The sequence below is a fragment of the Aedes aegypti genome, chromosome 3, assembly GCF_002204515.2.
Source record: "Aedes aegypti strain LVP_AGWG chromosome 3, AaegL5.0 Primary Assembly, whole genome shotgun sequence".
Taxonomy (NCBI): Eukaryota; Metazoa; Arthropoda; class Insecta; order Diptera; family Culicidae; genus Aedes; species Aedes aegypti.
The window spans coordinates 195,596,337-195,620,950 of NC_035109.1; the positions used below are offsets into that span (position 1 = coordinate 195,596,337).

Consider the following 24,614-nt stretch of genomic DNA (forward strand, 5'->3'; position numbering starts at 1 on the left):
ATTTCATCGTTCGCTTCCTGTGAAACTTTTGGAGACCTCACCCGTCACAACCGCTGCGGGTTCTGACGGCAATGCTTTTTCAATCGCCTCTCGTATCGTGAAGGAAGAAACTTATATGTAGGGGAAATCAGGATAAAGCTCGACACCCTCTGATTTTTCATGTTTTGAGCAGATTTTCATGCAGTTTCCACTACGCTCTATCTTAACTTGTGAAATGTTGTGTTCATGACATAATAACTGACGCTACCAATAAACTGCCAAAATAAACAACAAAATCATATTGGATAACATAGAAGCAACAACAGTTGCAATATTTTGCTGCTATTCTTTAACTTTTTCGCATGTGAAATTTTTAAAATGTCATTATTTGTTCTGCGTCTACATCATCATTTACTATTATTACGTTGGTACAACATGAAAGAGAAATTAATTTTGTCGAAAAAGTCAAAGTTTAGCGTGACATAATTTGTGTACCATCCCTTATAAGCGGATGGTCATGAGTTTGATTTCCAGCCCTCTCAACAAAAAAATCGTTAAAGGTGTACGGAATCAAATTGCACCACTTTTAAATGACTGTAACTTTTTATCCATTTTCTATTGAAATTTTGAGTATAATTTGTTCAATGTGTATTGTACATCCCGATAAAAAATCAGAAAGAGAGCCTCACAATTTCCTCTTCGTTATACTCAAAATAATCCAAACGTCATTGCTACGTGAAAAATCACGTAGATCATTCCAAATTAATTTTACCTCCACTTCACATGACCAAGATCACTAAGCCATTCATAACCACCAAATAGTGACCCGGTAATTGTTACTGAGGTTACGTGAAATTCACGTAGGTGCCTAAGTTCATTTTGACATCTGCATATTGTACGTACATTCGGTGTTGAGCTCAAATCCTAAGATAGCGCCCGCTTGATTTTTGAAGAACTTTAGAAGCTGCTGAATTCTAAACCCTGTGTAAATTTGATTTCAAGGTAAATATGCTTTGAATACCGAAGAATCGCTGAATTACTTCATATTTTATACCTGATTTATAACCTCTATCAATTATAGCACGCGAAGGCTACAACAAGACAGACCAAACTCGCAAAATTGGAGAAACAGGAAAATGCTCAGAATGACAATAAAAGTATCATAATCTTTTAAGTTTGTTTACATTTTTCAATTGGGAATTAGTTTTCTTCCAAAGCCTATTAGAAATAAGATTGGTCTTTATTACAGTTAAAATTAATGCAAAACCATCTAGGTCCTATTGAAACGCTTCGTAAAAGCTACCGGAAAATCCACGTAGCTCTTACGTGTAGCGCCGGTGGAATGGACCAATGCACGAGTTCACTCGTTGACGTGTGAGCGGTGCCGTGTTATTTACGTGACCATGGGAACGGGTGAATTCGGCACCGCTCAAACGTCAAATTAGTGATTGGTCCATGGACGAAGTTCAAAAGTTCATGCGTTCTTTCTGGGCTACCTATGATTTCGCACTTTTCACGTAGCTCTGAAAAGTGCGATGGAAAAAAATCACGTATGTTTTAACGTAACAATGAAGTTTGGATTATTTTGAGTGTACCAACGAACTCATTGTGGCATCTATGAACAATCTATGTTCAAAATATCGTTGAAAAGAAAACTGTCCGATAGAACGGAATTCATATCCCCAAAACTACAAAATTGATCATCATTTTTGAAAAGCAAACAATTGCACCGCTAACACATTTTCAATCGGAAGGAACTCAATCGCGCTCAAGATGATTGATCAAGATGTGGCGAAGAAACTGAATCTATCCAAAACTTTTGTGCGAGATGCGAAAAAACGTGAAGGACTATGTACAAAGTCCAAAAGGCGCCTAATCACGGTGAACGGCAGAATACGGTAGCGGTAGGTAAAAAACGCGCATGGATGTTGACGAAACCACATTGCCTCGTTATGGATGATGAGACGTATGTAAAAGCAGACTTCCGGGGCTCCAGTTTTCAACTGGTCATCATAAATTCGATGTCCCTGAGGACGTTAGAAAGCAGATGTCAAAGTTTGCCAGAAAATATATGATTTGGCAAGCAATTTGCTCGTGTGGAAAACGGAGCACCCCATTCGTGACAACTGGAACGGTCAATGGGCAGGTGTACCTAAAGGAATGTCTCCAAAAGCGTCTACTTCCTCTTCTGAGGTCATACGATGGTTCTACGATTTTCTGACCGGATTTGACCTCGTGTCGTTACTCGAAAGAGGTTTTGGAGTGGTACAAGTATAAGGAGGTCAATTTCGTGCCGAAGCATTGAAAAGTACTGGGCCATCATGAAGCAGGCACTTCGGAAGCATCCTAAGGAAGTGAAATCGGATGAAGATATGAAGAAAAAATGGACTGCCATGCAAAAAAGTTGGTCCAAGTGTTGTACAGGACCTTATGAGTAGTCTGAAGAGAAAAGTTCGTGCATTTGGATATGGAATTGAAATTTAATAAAACAACCATGGAAAAATATTCATAGGAAAATTTCCTTGAGTTCTCTGGGCATTATCGTACCTGCCACACGATATACGTACCGGTGCAGTTATGTAAGCTTCTAGAAAGCTATGTTGATGGTAGAATACTGTATGACACAGAGGAAGGGCAGAAAAGCGTTCGAATTACCGCGGGAGTACCTCAAGGTTCAATCCTGGGCCCGCTGTTATGGAATGCGATGTACGATGACGTACTGAGGCTGCCCCTTCCGACGGGTGTTAAGATTGTTGGCTTCGCCGACGATATCACCCTAGTGGTCTATAGTGAATCGATGGAGGAAGTAGAGTTGACAGCAGCGCACTCTATTTCCATAGTTGAGGAATGGATGAAGTCTAGTGATTGCACCATAGAGTCGAAGCGATACCTTAGGCATCTTGGGGTAATGATCGATGACAAGCCCAGCTTCGCTAGCCATGTTGAATATGGGATTATCACAAAAGGCGGAATCACAGAAGGCCGAATCACAGAAGGCCGAATCACAAAAGGCCGAAGACATTCTAGCCTATCACAAAAGGCCGAATCACAGAAGGCCGAATCACAGAAGGCCGAATCACAGAAGGCCGAATCACATAAGGCCGAATCACATAAGGCCGAGTCACATAAGGCCGAATCACATAAGGCCGAATCACGAAAGGCCGAATCACGAAAGGCCGAATCACAAAAGGCCGAATCACAAAAGGCCGAATCACAAAAGGCCGAATCACAAAAGGCCGAATCACAAAAGGCCGAATCACAAAAGGCCGAATCACAAAAGGCCGAATCAAAAAAGGCCGAATCACAAAAGGCCGAATCACAAAAGGCCGAATCACAAAAGGCCGAATCACAAAAGGCCGAATCACAAAAGGCCGAATCACAAAAGGCCGAATCACAAAAGGCCGAATCACAGAAGGCCGAACCATAAAATAACAATTAAATTAGTAAAATATGTATGTGAAAGTAATTATCATTGATCTTCAGGGAAATGTAATATTGGAACAAACGATGGAATTAATGAAAATAACTAATTAAAACAATATTGATTTGTTTAGGAAATCATCGATGAAAGACTTTATTTATAACAAATACAGCTTTGTTTTGTTTCTAAGCAAAAGATATCAGAATTTTACAGAGAAATAATCATGATAGATCTTTCTACCCGCATTTCTTCTGTGATATTGTTGTTTTGTGTACTTTTATCTAATCAATAACGATATGGCAAAAAAAACAGTTTATCTTATAAAATCAATAAAATAAATGGTGATAAAAATCGAAACTTGGGGTTTTTGTTCACACCCTCTTTTGTTTCGTTGACAACAGAAGAGCAACGCGTTCGATAAAATCTTCGTTTGTGATATTATCGACGTTCAAGCATATTGCCTTGATTTTGTCAAGGTAATTTTGCGATGCCTGTGCAATATTACCTTGCGTAATACGCAAAATCCTTCCTTCAATTTCCTTCTGCTCCTTACGCAATTCTATGATTATGTTAGTGATGGACAAATGATTGTCCCCCACAACTTCTGTCCACCGCCGGTGCCACGCTTCCAGTGAATTCGTTGTCAGCGGCAACTTCTCCTTCACGGCAATGTAGTTCGACCATAGCGCGGGATGGTACGTTGGCCGCTTGTTGTTGTTCAATCCTGATACATACGTAACGCTGAAGTACTCCAGAAAGCCAGCCAGTTTTTGCGTTATGTGGCCTTTGACGCTTTCGAACGCTGCGGAAATTCTTGGATATGGCAGAAACGATAGTGCCTGGGAAAAAATATAGTTCAAAAATGAAAACGTTAGTAGATTTTTTTAAATATATACATTCAATACTAACCTGTAGCCGTTTGACAGCCATGTACACGTTCGTGTCACTAGAGTACATGGATTTCAATCCACGAAAGCTCAGTTGCTTGATTAGATTTTGCGCGAAGTGAAAATAGCATAAGTAACATTCAGCGTCAGGAAATATTTCTTTTACGACGTTAACGACTGCTTTCTCGAAGTCAGCAATAACGTATCTCGGATGTAAGTTGATTTCAGCTTCCTGAGCAATTTCCAGTAAAGCTTCGAAGGCGCATGTGTATATTTCTTGTGTTTTGTTGCTTAACAGCATGAACACAAGCGGGACCACTGCGTCGAGATCCTGGTACTGCACCGAGAGGCACTGTAGAGGCACGGTGGCAAAGGTACCGTCAACAAGCCAATATCGTGATGCAGCCAGGCGACGAAGATTTGATATCGTAGTGAATATCATGATTCGGTTGTTTTCGTCGTGGATGTATTTCTGCAAAAAAAAGCTGTCCATCCAGTGTTTGTTTCAACTCGTCAGGAATAACAAATTCCCCGTCCTGTTCGACCACGCGTAGTCCAGCGTTAATGGTGGCTCTTTTTCTAGAAATCATCATTTTCTGTGCCCGGGTCGATGATCTGGTCTGGACGATAGGTTCATGCCTCGTTGAAACTTCTCGTATGATTTTTGACGGGACTTCCCTTGAGGCTAGCGCTGTTCGTTTCAGTTCCGTTTTATATTCATTTTCCATTTCATCGAGCGGGTTAACGTCGTGGTTATGAGCGGTCTTGTAATCAATGAGAACATGGGCTCCATTTTGGAGATGAGTGATTACACACACTTAAATCAGAATGCCGAGATCAGCTGTGCAAATCTCGGTTAAAGTTCGTTTACTGATATCTCAGCAAAAGTGACGTTTGATGTCAGCGGCACCCAAAGGTGCTGCTATAAACAAACTTGATTTTTTACTGACATATCAGTTAAAATTAGGTTGCTGATCGCTCGGCTGTGCGGATCTCGGTAAAAGAATGAAAATTAGCCGAGCTCAACTGAGTGTGCACGGCTTTTGCAACCAGTGTCGCTGGTTTTCTCATGTTTTCGTGACGCGCACTCCCAATAAAAATGTTCGTTTGCCTAAATTTTATAAGAAGGTTTTTGTACATTGTAATTTACATAATTGATTTGTTTTACCTGCTTGTTCAAATTGAAGAGTGTGCCGTTGACACTTAGCATTTGTTTGCCTTTTTGCGATGTAATCAGCTTCAATACTGGCACATCTTCTTCGTCAGAGAATCCAGCAAATTCCTCGTCACTGCTATTCATCTTGCCTTGATGTTTCCGAACCACATTTTTTTTTCAAATTCAAACTCAACAAAAATGTGATGCTGCTTAAAGCGAAGTATGCACTTCAACAGAAAAGTAATCGCCTATCTCGATGCGTGGGAAATTTCTTGCAAGAAATGCTCAAGAGAAGCATTTATCTTTGATCGCAGTACGCAGTTGAAAAGAAATGTCAATTCAAATGGAGCTCACTGTAGGAAATTTCTTGACCATTTCTTGGGCAGAAATTTTTACTTTTCTTGAGCGGAACAGCATACTTAGCTTAACACCGATGCGCACGGAAACTGTCGAAGAAAAAATGTGAAAACCGGACTCAATTATTTCTTGTCTCTTTTTTTATGTTTGACAGTGGAAAACTCGCCAAGGGCGAAAATGGCGAAAATCCACTTGATGCAGCGTTACACGGAGAAATCAGACTACCCAAAAAATAAGTTCTTTTTACTCAAATTTGGGTAAACTGCATTTAGTTTTTACCCACGGTTGGGTTGTTTTGCCTCTCTCGCAACAGCAATGTTGTCAAAAACAGAGAGAGATGCACCGATCCATCGTCGAAGTTCAATGGAATTAGCCAATTTTGGGTTCTTTCGAGTTTACCCAACGTTAAGTTGTTTTTACCCATCACGGAGACTTCGAAAGCTAACGCTGGGTAGATTTTTTTTGCACTGAGTTGTTTGTTTTGCCGCTGTCAAATGGAAACAACCTAATGATCGGTATATATCAGTTAACCCAAATTTGGGTTATCCCACGGAAGAGCCGAATTGCGTCAAAAGAAGTCAAAGTTGGGTTGATTAGCGGCTCTGTTTTAGACGCGTCAAGCGAAGCACAAATCCTTTGGAGTTGGACTTCTCACTTGCTTGATCGGTGCACGTTAAGAAAAAGTTATTCAATTTTGGGTTAGAAACGGTTAGATTAAAATTAGGACTAATAAAAAACTAGTGACGCTGGTTTTATCAAAATGTCCAGCATTTTTGTATTTTTGGGTGTCAAGATCCACTCAGCTGGGTGGACAATTTTGTAATTTGATTATTTTAGTGTGGTTAGTTTGCAACAACTGTATTATCAAAATACCTGCGAATTTAACAAAACGAGAGGAGTATTAATTATAGTTACTTATTTTTAGTACTCTTGCTTTTAACGATTTGATTTTTGATCACGAACGATATGTGAAAAATATGGTTATGGGAGTCCCTGAGTTTCGAAGAAGATTCTTTTTAGGCAAACGGCGTTACAAGCGTTTGCCCGGCTTAATGCAAACAAATGATGTTTTTTCTATTATTTGTCCGACGAGCGTAAGCGAGTGCGGACGGCAAGCGAAACCTAGTTTTTATGCAAAGTTAGTTTTTATGTAACTAGATTTCGATTGTCGTCCGCACTCGCTAACGCTCGCTGGACAATTTACGGAAAAGCATCCTCTACATGATGCTTTTCCATAAAGCTAGTTGCATTAAAACTTGCAGCTGTCTGCATTAAACCGGGTAAATACTTGCAACGCCATTAGCTTGAATTTGATTTATCATTTTCTTCGAAGGAGTTCATTATTCGGAAAAGACGAAACTGAGATTTGACTATGGACCTATGCACGGGTTCATTATTTGACGTTTTAGCGGTGCCGTGTTATTTATGTGACCATGGAAACCAGTGAATTCGGCACCGCTCAAACGTCAAATTAGTGAACTCGTGCATAGGTCCATTTTTTAATTTTCATTAGTAAGCACACTATGTTTTGATTTCAAACAAACATTAATCCAAGCGTTTGCTTTGATTAACGCAAACAGAGGACGTCTTTTATATTTATGGTCCGAAGATCGAGTGCCGAAAGTAAGCAAAAACTCGATATTCGTTATTTCGAATGTCCGAACTTCAAGTACGCACTTGCAATTCTTTATGGATTTACTAACGTAAATATTCTACAGTGAGTTGATATTAATTATGCTCAAAGTTTTAATCCTCAAACTTTGGAATCATTTGACTGCAGAAATAATTCTCAATCGTTTTTTTTAGAGTATGTTTCTTTTGTTTGTGATTCGGCCTTTTGTGATTCGGCCTTTCGTGATTCGGCCTTTTGTGATTCGGCCTTTTGTGATTCGGCCTTTCGTGATTCGGCCTTCTGTGATTCGGCCTTTTGTCATTCGGCCTTTCGTGATTCGGCCTTTTGTGATTCGGCCTTTTGTGATTCGGCCTTTCGTGATTCGGCCTTCTGTGATTCGGCCTTTTGTGATTCGGCCTTTTGTAGGTTTCGGCCTTATGTGATTCGGCCTTTTGTGATTCGGCCTTCTGTGATTCGGCCTTTTGTTATTCGGCCTTTTGTGGTAGACCCATCTAAAGAGGCCGAGTGCATCATAGCCGGGATGACGCCCATCGGGCTCATCATCAAGGAAGATGTTCAATGCTTCAACCAAAGGGGTACCAGAGGAGTCCGCGACGCGTGTAAAGAGGAAACGCTCAGAAGCTGGCAGCAGGAATGGGATAACTCCACTAAGGGTAGATGGACCCATCGGCTAATACCAAATGTGTCAGTTGGTATAGTAGAAACCAAGAGTTGGCTGCAGAGGATTAGCCCTGCCGAGGCTGGTCAATTGTAACATTGTTTAAGTCGGCTAGGAGAAGCAGTTTGCCTAGGCTACTTCTGCTACACGTGTTGTGCTATATGCACTGCTCCCTCCCCGAAAAAATACCGTAAGGTGGTTCCGGGGAGATAAGGGTCTGAGTCCAAGGGTCATGTCGATGCACTGTTCACCACTTGAGCAATTCTAAAAAAATTGCTCAAGCACAGTGCATAGGCTGGTTTTAGCGGGTCGTCTTTGGTGCGTCATCCCCGCATTCCCTGAATTACCTTCTCAGGGGATCTGTTTGCAGATTTCCCCCTTGTAAAAAAAAAACACGATATATGAATGTGAAAAAATTGCAACTTTGGCGAAGAAAGCTCTCAGTTAATAACTGTGGAAGTGCTCATTGAACACTAACTCTGTCCTAGTGAGGACGTAATGCCAAGAAGAAGAAGGGAAAACATTCATAACATGTTTAATTTTACTCGCTGAAAATTTGAAGATGATTGGTTGAACGTGCAAATTGTGCCAAATATTCTTGTGTGTCGCATTTTGATTCCGTACACCCTTCATTAAAACGAGCCTAAAATAAGAGAACTTTTGAACGACAAACATTGGAACATTTCTTGTGAAATGTTTCCCATACAAAGTGGAGTGTCCGGAATTTGGAGCTGTCCGAAATACGAATCAAAACGGTATTCGGAGGTCGCCAAACTCTTTGACCCTCTGGGTCTGGCGTCATCAGCTATCGTATTGCCGAGGCTCCTGGTTCAGCTAAAGACCGGCTGGGACAATCAGGTCGTAGAAGTGGCATAAATGCAGATATTTTTATCACATGGGTAACACATAAAATCCCGAGATGTGAAACATAACCTCAATAAATTCAAAAGGTTCCTATGCCTGTTAACTCGTTTACTTATGTCCAAAATATCATGTGTTGCGTTATTGTTAAATAACAATTAACATATGATAGTAGTTACTTAAAATCTAAACGAATATGACCCTAATACACAAGGTATACTGCCGTGAATCGCAAGTCAGTCCCATCTGTAAAAAGTAGGCATTGAGAAAATGGGCTGTGAAGTTTCCAAACTCGTTTTCCATACAAATATTCAAAAAATTCCAGAGGATTGGAACATGTTTCAATCTTAATGAAACTTTCACAAATTGCTTATCATTATGATATCCTTTCGAGAAAAATGTAAAGATGGTCAAAATATGGCTCATTTTTGTGTTACAAGGTGCAGTAATCTGTAGTGAGACTGATATGCGGTTACATTTCATTATGGGACAATTTGACTTGCTGTTTTTCCACAATTTTTCCGAACAAAACATATTATCTCATTAGTGCAGCTGAAAGAGCATTGGAAGATATGTTGAAAATTGAACTCAACTCAATTTTGCCAAAAATGCAGATGGGACTGACTTGCGATTCACAGCAGTATATATAATGTATACTACCGTGAATCGCAAGTCAGTCCCATATGTAAAAAGTAGGCATTGAGAAAACTGCCGTGAATCGCAAGTCAGTCCCATATGTAAAAAGTAGGCATTGAGAAAATGGGCTGTGAAGTTTTCAAACTCATTTACCATACGAATATTCAAAAAATTCCAGAGGTTTGGAACATGTTGCAATCTTAATGAAACTTTCACAACTTGGTTTTCACTACGACATCTTTCCGAGAAAAATATAAAGATGATCAAAACAAGTTACATTTTTGTGTTCTACGATGCGGAAGTCTGTAGTGGGACTGATATGCGGTTACTGTTCATTATGAGACAATTTGACTTGTTGTTTTTTCCTAATTTTTCCGAACAAATCATATTATTTCATTAGTGCAGCTGGAAGAGCATTGGAAGAGTTGAAAACTGAACTCAACTCAATTTTGACGAAAATGCAGATGGGACTGACTTGCGATTCACGGCAGTATAACTCTTTATAAATTGATTATGTTATTTTATAAGAGTGATTTTAACGTAGAGTCTTTTGTAATTAGGAGGCAGAGGATACGAAATAAATTTTCGGTTATGTCGAGAATGGTTGAATACATGACTAGCAAGAATACGGTATCACATTAAAGATAAATAAAAAACAAATAATGTACGTCTAGAGAAAAAAAGGTTGACTTACGATGGAATGAGAGGTGCAGGAAGGGCTTGACCACCTGGTCTGCCTTGCGGTAGAGGAGGAGCGCCACCTCCTCCAGGCCTATTAGGAATGGCTGGTGCTGGCCTAGCGCTCGTGGGAGCTGGTGGCGGTCCGCGTCCAGCGCCTGCAGGAGCACCAGCTGATCCCAACGAGCCCTGTGTGAAAAAGGTATAAAAAAGATTGATTTATTTATCTATTTTAGGATGGCTGGGTGATATGTTACCTGTTGTACAGGTACATTTTTCCTCGGTCCTCCCGGACTGGGAGGAGATAGCCTAGGGTTGTCAAGACCACTCGAAAGCCAATCGTTCTTTACAGGAGGTGGGACAGGTGTCGAGAAGGTTGCCATCGAAACATCACCTAAAATGGGAAACATAATGTTAATACTAAATAATCAATGATATAAAGGATTTATCAACATCGTAGCTTCCTCTGCACATACTTAATACAAAAGATAACTACAGGAAACTCGAACACACGATGAATAATGATAGTAAATATGATAGTTTACAATCACATGTGACTTACCAATGATCCTGAGTGCTTCTTTGCATGCGTGGTACATTCTTAGCATTTCTTCTCGTTTTTGAGCTTCTTCTTGGCTTTCCTCCATCATTGATGCCTGAAATCGAACATTTTAATTACTTCCAAATACATTGTCATAGCTTTAAACTCGCTAATACCTGATCTCCGGTAGCATAGAGATGTGCCAACAGTTCGCCGTTGATGAAGTCTTTGCAATTGTTGATGATAAGCATCATGATAGCCTTCGGTACCATGTCGCGAGTAGTTTTTGTAACGATTTTCATGTACGAGTCAACCAGATTACGAATTGTTTCAACCTGACGCTCCAGTTGTGGGTCAAGCGAGCTAGTCTGGCTTACATCGTTGGACTCCTATAAGAATAAACAATAGTGTTCCGATCAGCTGCACGTATTGCGTTGACGACTATGGTGTTAGCGGGAAACAAAACTAATCAAAAACACTACTATAAACTACTGGATTAGGATAAAGAAAACAACTTCGAATACAAAGTATTTACAAATCTTGAAACGTCTGTTGGGAATCAAATTTCCGCTTTCTGGTTCCGGTTCCATTTGGGGTTAAATAACTGATAAAAATTTGGATGGTATTGTTTACGCCCAAGATGTACGCATCGGTGGTAAAATTCGTAAAAAAAAAAGTTTAAATGGGAAGTTCTGATGGGCTTTCCACCTGCCTTAGGTTTCTGTTCGTTCAGGGCGCTTTTGACCAGATTGGTCCTACATATCTAAGTATGGATAGTGCCACTGCTGCCAGGAGCTTACGTTTGCTGGAAATTACAGCAGAGCTATTAGACATCATCTTCAAAAGCGCCGCTATAGTCGTAGATGTTACGTTACAGTCATATTTAATGTGGCTGGTGAAGTTGAGATGACAAGCTCATTCATTACCCCAAGATGCCTAAGGAATCGTTTGGACTCTATGGTGTAATCACCTACCAAGATAAGCTCAGACTTGCATTAGATGACCATCGCCACGTTCTTAGTCAGGAAATACAATGATCCGACAGAAGAAAGCTGTGCAGAAGTAGCGGTAGCAAATGTCATAGGGCAAGCGATTGTAAGAAAATCTCCTAGTGTCTCATATGTGCCGGCAAAGCAGATAACGGACACTTAACGGGTGGACCCGAATGTCCTGGTACAACGGAAGTAACATAGTTGAATTTAAACCACTGTGATGCAGCCCAGCAGCTACTATGGCAATCAGTCTCACTCAGAAACGAAAACTGACGAGGTGTTATTATTGGACTCAGCCAACAACGGAAACAGGGTGGCGGATAGGTCTCAACAGCTAGCAGCTATTGAGACGATAGGATGATATCCAATCCAAGAAGTAGTCTCAATCTCTAATGACGGTTTTGAGATACGAAAATCAACAGCGTGTTCTATTGCAGCTGTTACGCGCCCCTAAGATGGTTTATTGAGTATTTTTTCCACATGGTGGACAGAATGATAGCCGAACTATTTAATCGGGCGCCAGTAGTAACCAACTATTGTTGGAATTCCTGGCCGCGTTAATTGTACAGCCGGAAAAGGTGGCTACAGTGAGCACCTTCCGCAGAATTGGTGCAGAATCAATTATCGACGTGATGTTCTGTAGTCCTAACCGTATTGGATCCATGAACTGGCGCGTTAATGGCGGCTATACTCATAGCACTCATCAAGCGATTCGATATACCATCAGTGCACCAGATTCCGCTCATTTAAGGGAAGTTATGTGTTCAAATGTTTATAATAAAAAAACACGAAAAATCAATGTTTACTCTATTGAGCGGAAATAGGGGCATGAGCGGATACTGGTACTGGCGGGCAAAGAGCAGTGTAAACAGCGGAAGTTGGAAAACAGCGCGCTTCCGATGGCGAGGCATGAGACGCGAACGGAACGTTGTGGGCTTAGGCGGTGAAGAACTAGTTACTGTGATATCACGAGCGTGTGATGCTTCCATGCCGAGCCAGTGAATCAATTGTCACCCAACCCGCAACAACAAAGACATTGTCATATCCTATTCTTGTTGCAACAATTTTCTTATGCAATAACAGTTTATCACCACTTGAACAGAATATGACAATGATCGATCACCTCGTGCGCGGCGATTTTCTAGGCTTCGCTTTGCAATTTTCGAGAACTTTTTCCGTGTTGATAAACATTGCCACATTGTCGAACAGGATCCAAAAAAGAAATTTGGTTTTGTGTTTAAAATAACTAATTAATCGTGAGTTGAAAAGGTTGCAACAATGTTGCGCCCTGTGATTTTCATGATAATTTTGCTTTTGATTGTATCCCAATCCGCGCCAGTTGGGACAAACGGTTTTGAGCGAGCTTGCTTTGTTGTTTGTTTTTCCTCTGTTTTGATGACAATTTGATTCACTGTGCCGAGCAAAGCCCATCACATAAAAGGGCAGGCCGCCAGTGTATTGGTGGAGCGAATCAATTGCAAATCTTCGAGCATTCTGTTTTCAGGCTAGACGAAGATTGCAACGCGCACACATAGAAGCACAAGAAGAAAAACGCGATGCAACATTTAGAGCAGAGTTGCTCGCTGTCACTATCAACGCCTAAAATTTGCCGATTTCGACAGGCCGACTGCGATACAATTCGGATCATTTTGTATCCCATCAGCATCACGCTGGTTATTCTATCACCAGTGCATTGATGGCGTTAGACTATGGATATCACTGATGGGTTAAGTTTTTTTTTTTTTTTTTTTTCGGTAGCGATAGGGGTAGTACTGGCACTCTTAATCTGCCCTATGCTCCTTCCCAGCATTTGCTTTTATAAGCCTCTATTGCGTTCATCACACAGACGTTCCTAAGCAATGTTGCTCAAATGGTCACTGTGTACCCTAGCAGCAATCAGCCCTTACCGTTGTTTTGCAGTCTAGTAGTTCAGACTACTATCAAACTATGATAAGGCCTGAAATGCTACTAGAGTGGTTAAAGTGAAGAACGAAATAGTTTTATTAAAATGTCCTCATTCCCCATTTGATTTCATCACTCACTATCGTCACTTTTATTTTCGACACTATCACGTATTTCACCGATTATCACTCATCAACTTTCGTAATACACTTCAGATATACTTTCCATTATATCACTTTTCACATCACACCATTTTCATATAAATTCATTGTTATTAGCATTTATCATCTGTTAGCATTACTAAGTAATTAAAAGATATTCAATTTAGATGTTTCATTATTTTGTTGCTGTTGAGTCATTACTATTCAAACTACAATTTAGCACTATCACCAAAGTTACAGTAAAACAAAATCATTTCGATCAATTTTTCTGAACTCGCTGTCATTATTAACACTTTTATCATGCATGTTTGAAGAACTAGGCAATAATGTTTATATTCAGAGAAATGATTGCAAAATGTATTATGGCCTTTATTAAATTAGTAGAGTTCACATCATTATACATCATCATTATTATATTTCTAACAAAACTATCAGAATCACTTCCAATTTCATTTTTCATCACCATAGATATTATTATAAACACACCATTAGCACCAACACAATCACTAAATTTAATAACAACAAGTGTCACGCACAGTTCCACCAAACACCCAAATTCTTATGTTGCATTATAAAACGATTGATCACACGTTAGCTTCGAAACTTAACAACCATTACTGATTAGTACAAAGGATGCTACAGCTCGTGGTAAACGAACTGAACCATCAACAACCAGCACTGGTTTATAAGTAACTAATGAGCCCTGGCGGTCCCTCCGTTCGAAGAGGACCTGATAATATGCCGAAACATATTAACAGATCCTCCGCCTGAATGCAGCCGTTTCATGATAAATCATGAACCGTTGGAGGTGTGCCAAAGTATTGGGAAGGTGATATGTTTCACAGACGGGTATTATTATGGTGCACCTTCTACTTTGGCACCGTCAAACCCTGTGATCGTGGCCAGGGGGATATCACTGATGGGTTAAGTTTAACCTAAAATTGAGCACATATAATGGCAATTTATCAGTACGATATTTTTGACAGTGCTTCAAATAGATTGAAAATATATGTTGGTCACTGAAAAACAATAACAGGGCTGGTAGCAGTCAGGCAGCAAAATAATAGTGACTTTAGTGACCAAAATGATCAAAATAGTGACCAAAAAGTGACCTAAAAGTGACTTCAAAACAACAACAATTAGCCATAAAATGACTAGAAATGAAAATATATTCTATGTGTACATTAACCAATCTACATATTGGGTGAATTTAGAATGTGAAGAACTGCAGTAAGGAGTCATGCGCAAATTACGTCACGCTCCAAAGGAGGGGGGTCAAGCCAAGCGTGACAAGTCTTACAAAATTTTTGAAGGACTCATACAAAAAACGTGACAAAGGGGGGGGGGTCAAAAAGTCGAAATTTAGCGTGACATAATTTGTGTATCATCCCTAATTTGAAATATTTCTTAACATTTATCTGTTCAGTATAAAAGTTGATTGCCATAAGTTGTCGAAAAGATGACGAATTGAAGATTTGACCTATCGTATTTTTTTCACGAGACTAACATTAATTTGATATAAGTTACTGTTTTATGTTTCAGATTTCAATCAAATGAATTATAAAACAAAAAACATCACATACACGAACTCCGGAAAACAAACTCGTGATATAATTTTTAGCTAATTCCTGTTCATGAGGAGCTTACTGGCAAAAATTCTTTGAAGAGTTTGGAATAGAGATACAAACTAAACGTATTACTTGAAGCACTTCTTAACAAATCAGTGGAATAAATCGAAAGAAAATTGTTGGTTGTAGACAAAATTGTGATGAAAATCGTGAATGAATTACAGAACATTCTGAAAAAAAAAAACCTGACGGAATTAAAAATTCAAAAACAAAAAAAAAGAAACTCAGGCTAAATTTGTGATGAAATTTTCGTAATATTCCACTTTTCTTCCAAATAAACAATTCTAGAATACAATTTATTGTAGACGAACTCGAGACAAATGAGACTGGCGTGCATAAAGAATTAAAAACAAATATTCTATGCGTAAATTTAGAATATCTATATTTCAACTGAACGTTTCAATAAATCTTGCATAACTTGTGATCTCGCCCTAAAAGCCATTGGTAACCAAGTGTGTAACTCGTTGTTTTTGAGCAAATGAATAGACCAAGATTAAAACTATCACCATTGGGAGAAAGAGGAAGGTCTTGCCTTCATCCTGGAATTGTTGAATAACTTGTAAATCCGTTCATTTGCTCATGCGATAAATGAATAATTGAAAACAATTATATAACTCAGTAGCGACTAACCTTAAGTTTTGTCTGATATACGACCCTGAAAATGACAAACGATTGAAATCGCATATTTGTTGCTGAAATTCATGAACAAGTGAATTTGACGTTAGCGAACTGCCACTGATATCACTATGGACCTATGCACGAGTTCACTATCTGACGTTTGAGCGGTGCCGTGTTATTTACGTGACCATGGCAACGAGTGAATTCGGCACTGCTCAAACGTCAAATTAATGAACTCGTGCATTGGTCCATTGATGAATTATTATCAGTCAAACAATGTTCAAACACCTAATGAACTGGGGGTAAAATGAACACCCTAAGCAATTTTCATGTTTTCTTGTGTATGAAGCTGCCAGATTCTTTTTCAATAGCTCAGAATTGAAGAAGGATGTTTATGCAATGTAACAAGTTGAAGTAGAGTGATGGAAATAGAATTTTATCAACATTATTATAATTTTGAACATTTCTTTCTACATTGTCGATGTTACAAACATGTGGGTAAAATGAACATGTAACGGGGGTTATATGAACATATATTTGGGGGTAAAATGAACATACAAGGGGGGTAATGTGAACACCTGCTGGGGGTAAAATGAACATGCAGTGGGGGTAAAATGAACACCATTCAAATTGAACGGGTTGCGGCATGTTTCTCGGCATCTAGTACATGATCAATGCGTATCTCACAGACATTCCGGAATCAATGGAACGTTTAGTTGCGACCGTTTGGATGGCTGTCCATGTCTGTCTTTGTATTTTCTCCGGAAAACTCTCGGAATCTGAAATGATATCCGGTAGTATTCCAAAGTGTTCATCTTACCCCCATCTCGAGTGGTTCATTTTACCCCCAAATAATCAACATAATCAAATCATTTGTTCTAAGAATTCAGAAGATAAAAATACTTTTAATATCCGTCGTCTTATCATAAATACCTTAAAGATATGATGTGCTGCGCAGTTCAATAGATCATTGATGATTTTAGTCATAAAAACCTTAAATTCCACGAGTGAAATTTTACATCGTATGAGAAAACGGAGAGGCGTACTTTGTTTTTGTTTACTTTTCTAGCTTTTGACAGTTCTAGATCACGCTAGAGTTGTCGAAATAGTTTCTTAGTCATAGGATTAAGGATGTGCTGTAAAACACAAACCTGTTCATTTTACCCACAGTTCCCCTACAAAAACATGTTTTTCGTATGGAAAGAGTTGACCAACGTCGCATAGAAAAAAACAGCGATAAAGGTTAATCAATGGAAAAATGTATAGTTTATTTGTTTGAATTTCTAATGTAATTTCTGAAATGATTTCTTGCAAAACCAGTACCGTTTTGATTCGAATCCCGGACACTCTACTTTGTAATGGCAATCCATGAAAATTTACAATGTTCAACTAGTTTTGGCGTCTTTCTTACGGCTTAGTGCGTTTAATTATTGATTCGACTATTCTGATTGTGTTTTTCAAGAGCTGTCCGGAATTCGAATCAAAGTGCCCGGAATATGAAGCAAAAGTGTGGTTGTGTCCGGAATAAAAATCATGAAAAGGCCGAATTTTATTGATTAAAGTGAATCAAAGATTTGGAATCCAAATCATCACCCACCATTCGAAATTCAAGTGTTTGCAAGGCCTGATTACGCTAAAATTTTGTACAGAACGATTAATTTTATATGTGTTTCGATTAGTTGTGCTTCACTGAAGCCTTAAGTGTCCGTAATATAAATCAGAACGGTACTTGCCCCTGGTCGTCCTGGACGAGTTTCTGACAAACTTTTTGTTATTTTTGGCTGTTCTTCTCAATGCTTATCTTCCGGAGGAATTTTGATAATGTACTTTAATAAGATAGGTTTAGGATACCTTCTATAGCTGTAGATTATTGCAGAAAGTTCACTGATAATTTTTTCAGCAGATCTGTCAAATATTGGTCCTGGTTTTCGCCAAAATGTATTAAAATATTTAGGCTAAAAAGTTCATCCCAAAATTGCCTTCCTAGTTTTGTCAGAATCTTATCCAAAACTTTTCCCAGAAAATTTTTACATTTTCCGTTGGAAATGTCTACGGATTATTCATCTGAATTCTTCCAGAAAATCAGTCACTTTGACACTTTGATTTCCAAATCACACTATAGTTGTCTTTATAATAAGAAATATCCATTTATTGCTGTTTGTATTTAAAAAGCTAACCCAGCCTGCAATTTTATTATCATCAGATCGCGAAAATAGTGACTTTAGTGACCATTTTTCTGAAAAAAGTGACTTTAGTGACTTTTTGCTGGAAATAGTGACTTTTTAGTGACCAGGTCGAAAAAAGTGACCAAGTCACTAAAAAGTGACCTACTACCAGCCCTGCAATAATAGCATGGATTATGACCACGTGATCACTCATTCTCAGGGCTGGTAGCGAAAAGTGGTATTGAAAAAAGTTATTGTAGTGACCAGATTTGAGAAACAAGTGACTAAAAAGTGACTTTCGATTCTCGAAAAAGTAACTAAAAGTGACCTGGTTTACGGCTTAAGCGAAGGTGAAGAAATCGGCCCTAAGTAAAAAAATATGAACTCCGTGGTTTTCAAAAAACCTCCTGCCGACGTGATAAAAAAAAGCCAAGAAGAGGATTCGACATTTGTTTGAAGAAAGCATACATGATTTCATGACCGATTCAATGAAAACAATAATTTCTTCGAAGCATTTATGTATTGACATTATTATTTATAACCCTGTGAGTATATGTTTTGGTATTATTCTCAAATAACTTCGAAAGAGGTTCTTTAAAAAAAAAAAAATGTTGATAAATACATTCTTAAGTACGTTAGTAAAAAAAAACAACGTAAAAAACACCTAAGCATTTTTTTTCCTTTTAAAACAATGTTTTGTTATGATTCATATGTTTTTTTTTTTTTAAGGCACTCCGTGCTCGTGGCCACTACTGTGCCGGAATCAGTTTATCTGTATCTTCCTTACCGATACAGTTCTGTTTTTAGCTAATCTATATTTACATCTGCTTTCACTCTCTTCTGCTCTTTTGCTCTCACACCGAGCAGGTAGGAGAGTGCTCTGCTGTTGGTCCAATCGATTTCCATAAGCCATAGTCCATTGCTCTTGCGGTGGTTCGTTTTGCCGTGTTCCTGAGTCGTTTGAGGCTAGCTGCCTGCGAAGTGGGTCAGTTTGTCTCAGTCACCATCTGATACTGACGGAAAATGGATGTGCTCCCCTAGGCACGGTTCTCCGTGCGCTGTCTTCTGGTGGCTGGACGGGTTATTTTTTTGGAGGGGCTGGGAATTGAATCCATGACCTTCCGCTTATGAAGCGAAAGCGTAACCTCAAGGCTACGGACCCCCCTTATCATATGGTTATGAAACGTCGAAAACACAAGGTCTTTTCTACGTCGTTTTTTAATACCATGGCGGAACGTAAAAATTCACGCGGTACGTCGACCGACGTAAAAAAACCTTAGTGTATACTCTAGCTAAGATCTATCGGGCCATTTTTAAAGGTTTGGTTTGCAAATAAAGGCTGTCCTAAGAAAAACGATATGTTTTTACTCTCAAATAGAACGTTAAATAATTGTTCTTTGTTTTGCGTTTTAGTGTTAAATACCCTTATTATAGATTTTGTAAAATTTTAAAAAGCTAATGTGCTTTATATCAGGATGATTTGGTTAATCAAACGAATTTCAAAGACAAAGAGAAAATTTATAATGCATAGTGTTCGAAAATAGAAGATAAAGATCTAGTTATTAACCACAAGGTATAAACAATTCTTTTAAAAGAGAATGTACGAGATACTAAAAAAGAATACTTAACACTTAAACCTTTAGTTTTATAACAATGAACTTACACAATAATAATAATAACTTAGATACCTTTATTAATTGCGTGAAACTCTATGAAAGAATTACTTTTCTCCAAGCTTTCTTCACAATAAAACCACAAACCAATTTTTTTAAACTGAAATGAAGTTGTTCTGGTAGCCTAAATTAAAAAACGTCGATTCATAATTTTCTCTCGAAAATTTAGCTCAAAATAGTTGAAAAAAGTGACTTTTTGACGAAAAAAGTGACTTTAGTTAAAATGACTTCAAAAAAGAGACTTTAAAGTGACTGGCCTGAAAAAAGTGACCAAGTCACTAAAAAGTGACTCGCTACCAGCCTTGCTCATTCTGCACTGATTATGATCTAGAGTGCGCTGTCGCATCACTGCTGTTGGTTGTCAAATCAAAGTGATATTGATAGCTCGCAAATGATATTGATAGTTTTAGAGCATCAGCCATCAGCTGATATGATTGATATTAAGCAACTCTGATTTAGAGAGGCAAAGTTAGCTCTCAAAAGGGAAATCAATAGTCGGAAAAGCCCATGGTTCTAAACATAGCACAGAAAATGGATAATATTCGCCTCTGTTTCTTGATCAGAATAAGAGAAACGATAAATGTCTTGCGTGTTTTGTGAATGCAGACGGATAATTGGGATAATATTATGGCTCGTGTGTCAATGATTGTTAAGGGGACACGGGAGACCGTGTTATTTTCCCTATCTTTCGTCTCACTCTAACAATAATCATCAAAACTTTGTGGAAGCAAATCTCGAGTTTTAGTGACCCGATGAAGCTGAAAATTTATCGGGTTGTGCACTACATATATAGAATCATAGTGATACATTTTTGCATCGATATATGGAGTGGTTCTTGGGATTTGCTTCTTGAAATGAATAGGGTGATTATGATGACGTCCCGTGCGGCCTTAAATTTTCCAAAGTCTGCCACCACTGCCCATATTCGCAAAGTCGACGTAAGCGCCAATATGACCAAACTCCATTAGAGTCCGCGGCTACAAAGCAAAGCCATGCTGAAGGTGTCTGGGTTCGATTCCCGGTCTGTCCAGGATCTTTTCGTAATGGAAATTTCCTTGACTTCCCTGGATATGCGAACAGCGCTTATTTGTTCTGAAACATTTGAGCTATAAGAGAAAAACGGATTGACACATACACATTCACATTGACAGTGACCTGGTGTATACGTCAATTCTTTCATATACTCACTGATTGGACGGATAAAACGACGTATACGTTTGCAGATGACAAAAGTAAGAAATTAATCAAAAAGTCTCCCCCAGTCAACTATTGGATTTCAATCTTAAGCCAATGCACAGAATGCATTTGGGAACACAAACACGCACTTTCCCAGCAATAATAGTGTTGATGGTTACGTCGTTATCATACAAACATGGGCAGACCAGGTGACCCGTCGGCGTATAGAGCTACAGTTGTGTTCAGAATAATAGTAGTGAAAGCCGATTTTCTTACAAAATGCTCAATTTTGGTATGCTGTAACTTTGTTTCCACATTAGCAATCGGCATGAAATTTTGGCAGTGAACTACAAATATACTCAATTTAATCATCAAAAAATTTCACACTACCGGATAAAAAGTTAAGCACCAGGTGAAATCGCTCAAAATGATAGTAGTTTTAATAATTTCAATATCTGCTGTATTTTTAGTTTTTGAATTCTTCTGATAATGAATGATCCTTGATAATGAAATTGATTATATTTATAGTTCACAGCCAAAATTTCATGCCGTTTGCTAATATGGAAACAAAGTTACAGCATGCCAAAGTTGAGCATTTTGTATGAAAATCGGCTTTCACTACTATTATTCTATTCGTATCTGTCTACTAGATAGGGGTGATCGGGGCAATATGGGCCGCCTAAGGAAAACGTCATGGAATGCATAGAAAAACAGCAAAAAATATGGTTTAAATGCAAGTGATTTGTACTATAAAATGTTATCTTCCATGTTACGTCGATAATTAAGGTTAACATCAACTTGCAAATTATTTCAGGAACTTTTTGGAAAATCATGTTTTTCTACGTGATTACCAACCATATGGGGCATTATGAGCCACCCTACGGGGCAGAATGAGCCACATCATTCAATCGAATGATTTTATTTAAAACAGTATAGAGAAGAGTTAATAAGCGGAAGGTCATGGATTCAATTCCCAGCCCCTCCACAAAAAAACCCGTCAAGCCACCAGAAGACACCGCACGGACGAGCGTGCTTTGGGGAGCACATTCATCCTCCGTCAGTATCAGATGGTGACTGAGACAAACTGACCCTCTTCGCAGGCAGCTAGCCTCACTAACAGCAGAGCTCTCTCCTACCTGCTCGGTGTGAGAGTGAAAGAGTAGAAGAGAGTGAAAGTTGATGTAAATATAGATAAGTTAAAAATAGATCTGTATCGATAAAGAAGCTACAGATCAACTGATTCCGGCACAGTAGTGGCCACGAGCACGGAGTGCCTTAATAATAATAATAAAAAAAAAGAGAAGAGTTAAGGCCCAAACGCAATGATAGCGGAACGGCAACGAAAAGCGGAACCGGTTCGCCAGCATTTACTATAACATGCTTGTCGACTCAGTATTGGTTCACTTTCGTTCGTTGACAGCTCAGTCAAGATGGTGTGATTCATGCTGGCGAACCGGTACTGCTTTCCATCGCCGTTCCGCTATCATTGCGTTTGGGCCTTTAGTGGTGAAGAGTATCTTATTGGAAAGGAAATTGTATTACCGTGTACGCACCAAACTTTGCGCAGTTAAGAAATTATCATCTTATTTTTGTTTCAAATAAGGCTAAAATATATATTTTTTTTATTCAAACTTCTGTCAATGATAGGCTTTTAACCCTTCAGTAGAACACATGATTTTAAAAGAATGAAAATAATTCATAAAAAATAAAACAAAATAAAAAGGGGATGCAATACCTTGTGCCTAACATTGCGCACAAAATCTGAATTGTTCCTAACTTTGCGCATGATGTGCCTAACTTTGCGCATGCCTTAAATTGCTTGTTTGCTCTGAATAATTTTACTTTCTTACTGGTTTTGTATTAAATAAAAAGGGTACAACTAATATGAGTTTCATCATGAGCTTTTTCGTGAATTTCAATTTAATTTGTTCAACCACCCCAAACATAGAGTGGCCACGAATAGTGACTTACACTGTTCTTAATTTTTACCATATATTCACAAGATTACAATCTGAGCAATATAGTTTACAGCCGTAGCTTATGCTTAGGGGTCATGCACAAATTACGTCACGCTCCGAGGGGGGGGGGGCTCAAGCCAAGCGTGACAAGTCTTACAAAAATTTCGGAGGACTAATACAAAAAACGTGACAGAGGGGGGGAGGTGGTCAAAAAAGTTGAAATTTAGCGTAACATAATTTGTGTACCATCCCTTATTTGTTTTCGTAAGTTGGTTTATATAATTTATTCTTTTGTTTTTTTTTTAATTCTTAAACTTTTTTTTATTTTATTGTTGTTTCTGTTCCTTATTTTTAAAATTTGGTTCCATCTCTTTGAATAACTATCGAAATTCGATGCTCGTATTTACTGCTGATGGTCTGAACAATTCGATTTCGCACAATTTGGAAGCTTTCTAAAGAAAATCTTCTCTGTTGCACATGTCGTCAGCTGGAAGTGGAGGAAGTTTGGGAGATATATCGTTGATCTCTCGCGATTAATTATTTTTTATTAATTTACCGCCATACGTATTAGATATACCATAATTGAACGGGCTTTTTTGCTAGACAACTAGAACTTGAATCATTGTGCATCAACTGGGAAGCCAACCTTTGCGCTATCAATTATCCAAATTTACTGTAAAAGTCTCCTCCTGCGTCAATACAGTGGGATTTCCGAGATTTTTCAATGCACAACTTTGCCTTCAGCTTCATACAAAAGGTACTTTCAGGAATATAACATGTAACCGCTGCCTTATAGATTGAGTGACCATTCTTGCTAAGATCGACAGCTTTTGTCATTTGCAATGACGTACATGTATTTACGTGCCATTCCGAATTGCTAGAAGTGCGCAAAAATTAAGACCCTCACGTAAAAAATGGGTCCTAACATTGCGCATCGCTTTTTTTCAAATAAAAATTCGACATATTGTATGGAAAATTAATGGAATTACTAGAATATTACCCTTTTTGCTAATACACCGCAATTATACTTCTCACAGCATAGTTTTGTTCGGAAAAATGTTGATTTTTGACAGAGCCACTCCTTAGTGCTTGTGCTAAGACGGTGTAAAAGTTGACGTTTATACGTGTGACGATAAGGTTTTTTGTTTATTTACTAACATTAACGAGCGTTTCTCAGTAAACAAATGTATGCCAAATACTTATTTTACATAAACGAACATGTTGCTGAAACTGAATTGTTAAAAAAATCAATAATTAATTATCATTTCTTCTGGCTTCTTAAAAATGCGCAAAGTTTGGAGCTGCGCAAAGTTAGGTGCGTACACGGTAGCTTTGCTTGAAATTATTGATTCTAGCGGCTTATTTCTTAACGATACATAATACATAGTAAACAGACCATGTTATAGTAGTACTAAATTGCGATACTTGGTTCAACGTATTTTCTAGCAAAGTGTTCCACTTGTAATGGTGCATAAAGATGACTATGCAGTAAAACAATAATCTGGTATATTTAGGCAATGCAGTTTTATGCCCC

At 38.5% G+C, this 24,614-nt stretch overlaps 2 protein-coding genes across 4 annotated transcripts in view; both read right to left on the reverse strand.

Moving 5' to 3' along the window:
* The window catches only part of LOC5569014 (dynamin), a 59,352-nt gene that overhangs the window by 5,893 nt on the left and 28,845 nt on the right, over positions 1 to 24,614 (reverse strand). For all 3 annotated transcript variants that reach the window (XM_021852359.1, XM_001652619.2, XM_021852360.1), the window contains 4 exons: positions 10,984 to 11,196; positions 10,829 to 10,922; positions 10,524 to 10,660; positions 10,283 to 10,455 (listed from right to left, as the gene is read on the reverse strand). In XM_021852359.1, the coding sequence (XP_021708051.1) occupies positions 10,283 to 10,455; positions 10,524 to 10,660; positions 10,829 to 10,922; positions 10,984 to 11,196 (617 nt within the window). The remainder of the gene's footprint in view (positions 1 to 10,282; positions 10,456 to 10,523; positions 10,661 to 10,828; positions 10,923 to 10,983; positions 11,197 to 24,614) is intronic.
* LOC5565157 lies at positions 3,525 to 5,128 on the reverse strand. The gene is made up of 2 exons (XM_021852361.1): positions 4,310 to 5,128; positions 3,525 to 4,239 (listed from the first exon to the last, which is right to left on the reverse strand). Exons 1-2 carry the CDS (start codon positions 4,778 to 4,780, stop codon positions 3,772 to 3,774), a joined length of 939 nt encoding a protein of 312 aa, XP_021708053.1. The 5' UTR covers positions 4,781 to 5,128; the 3' UTR covers positions 3,525 to 3,771.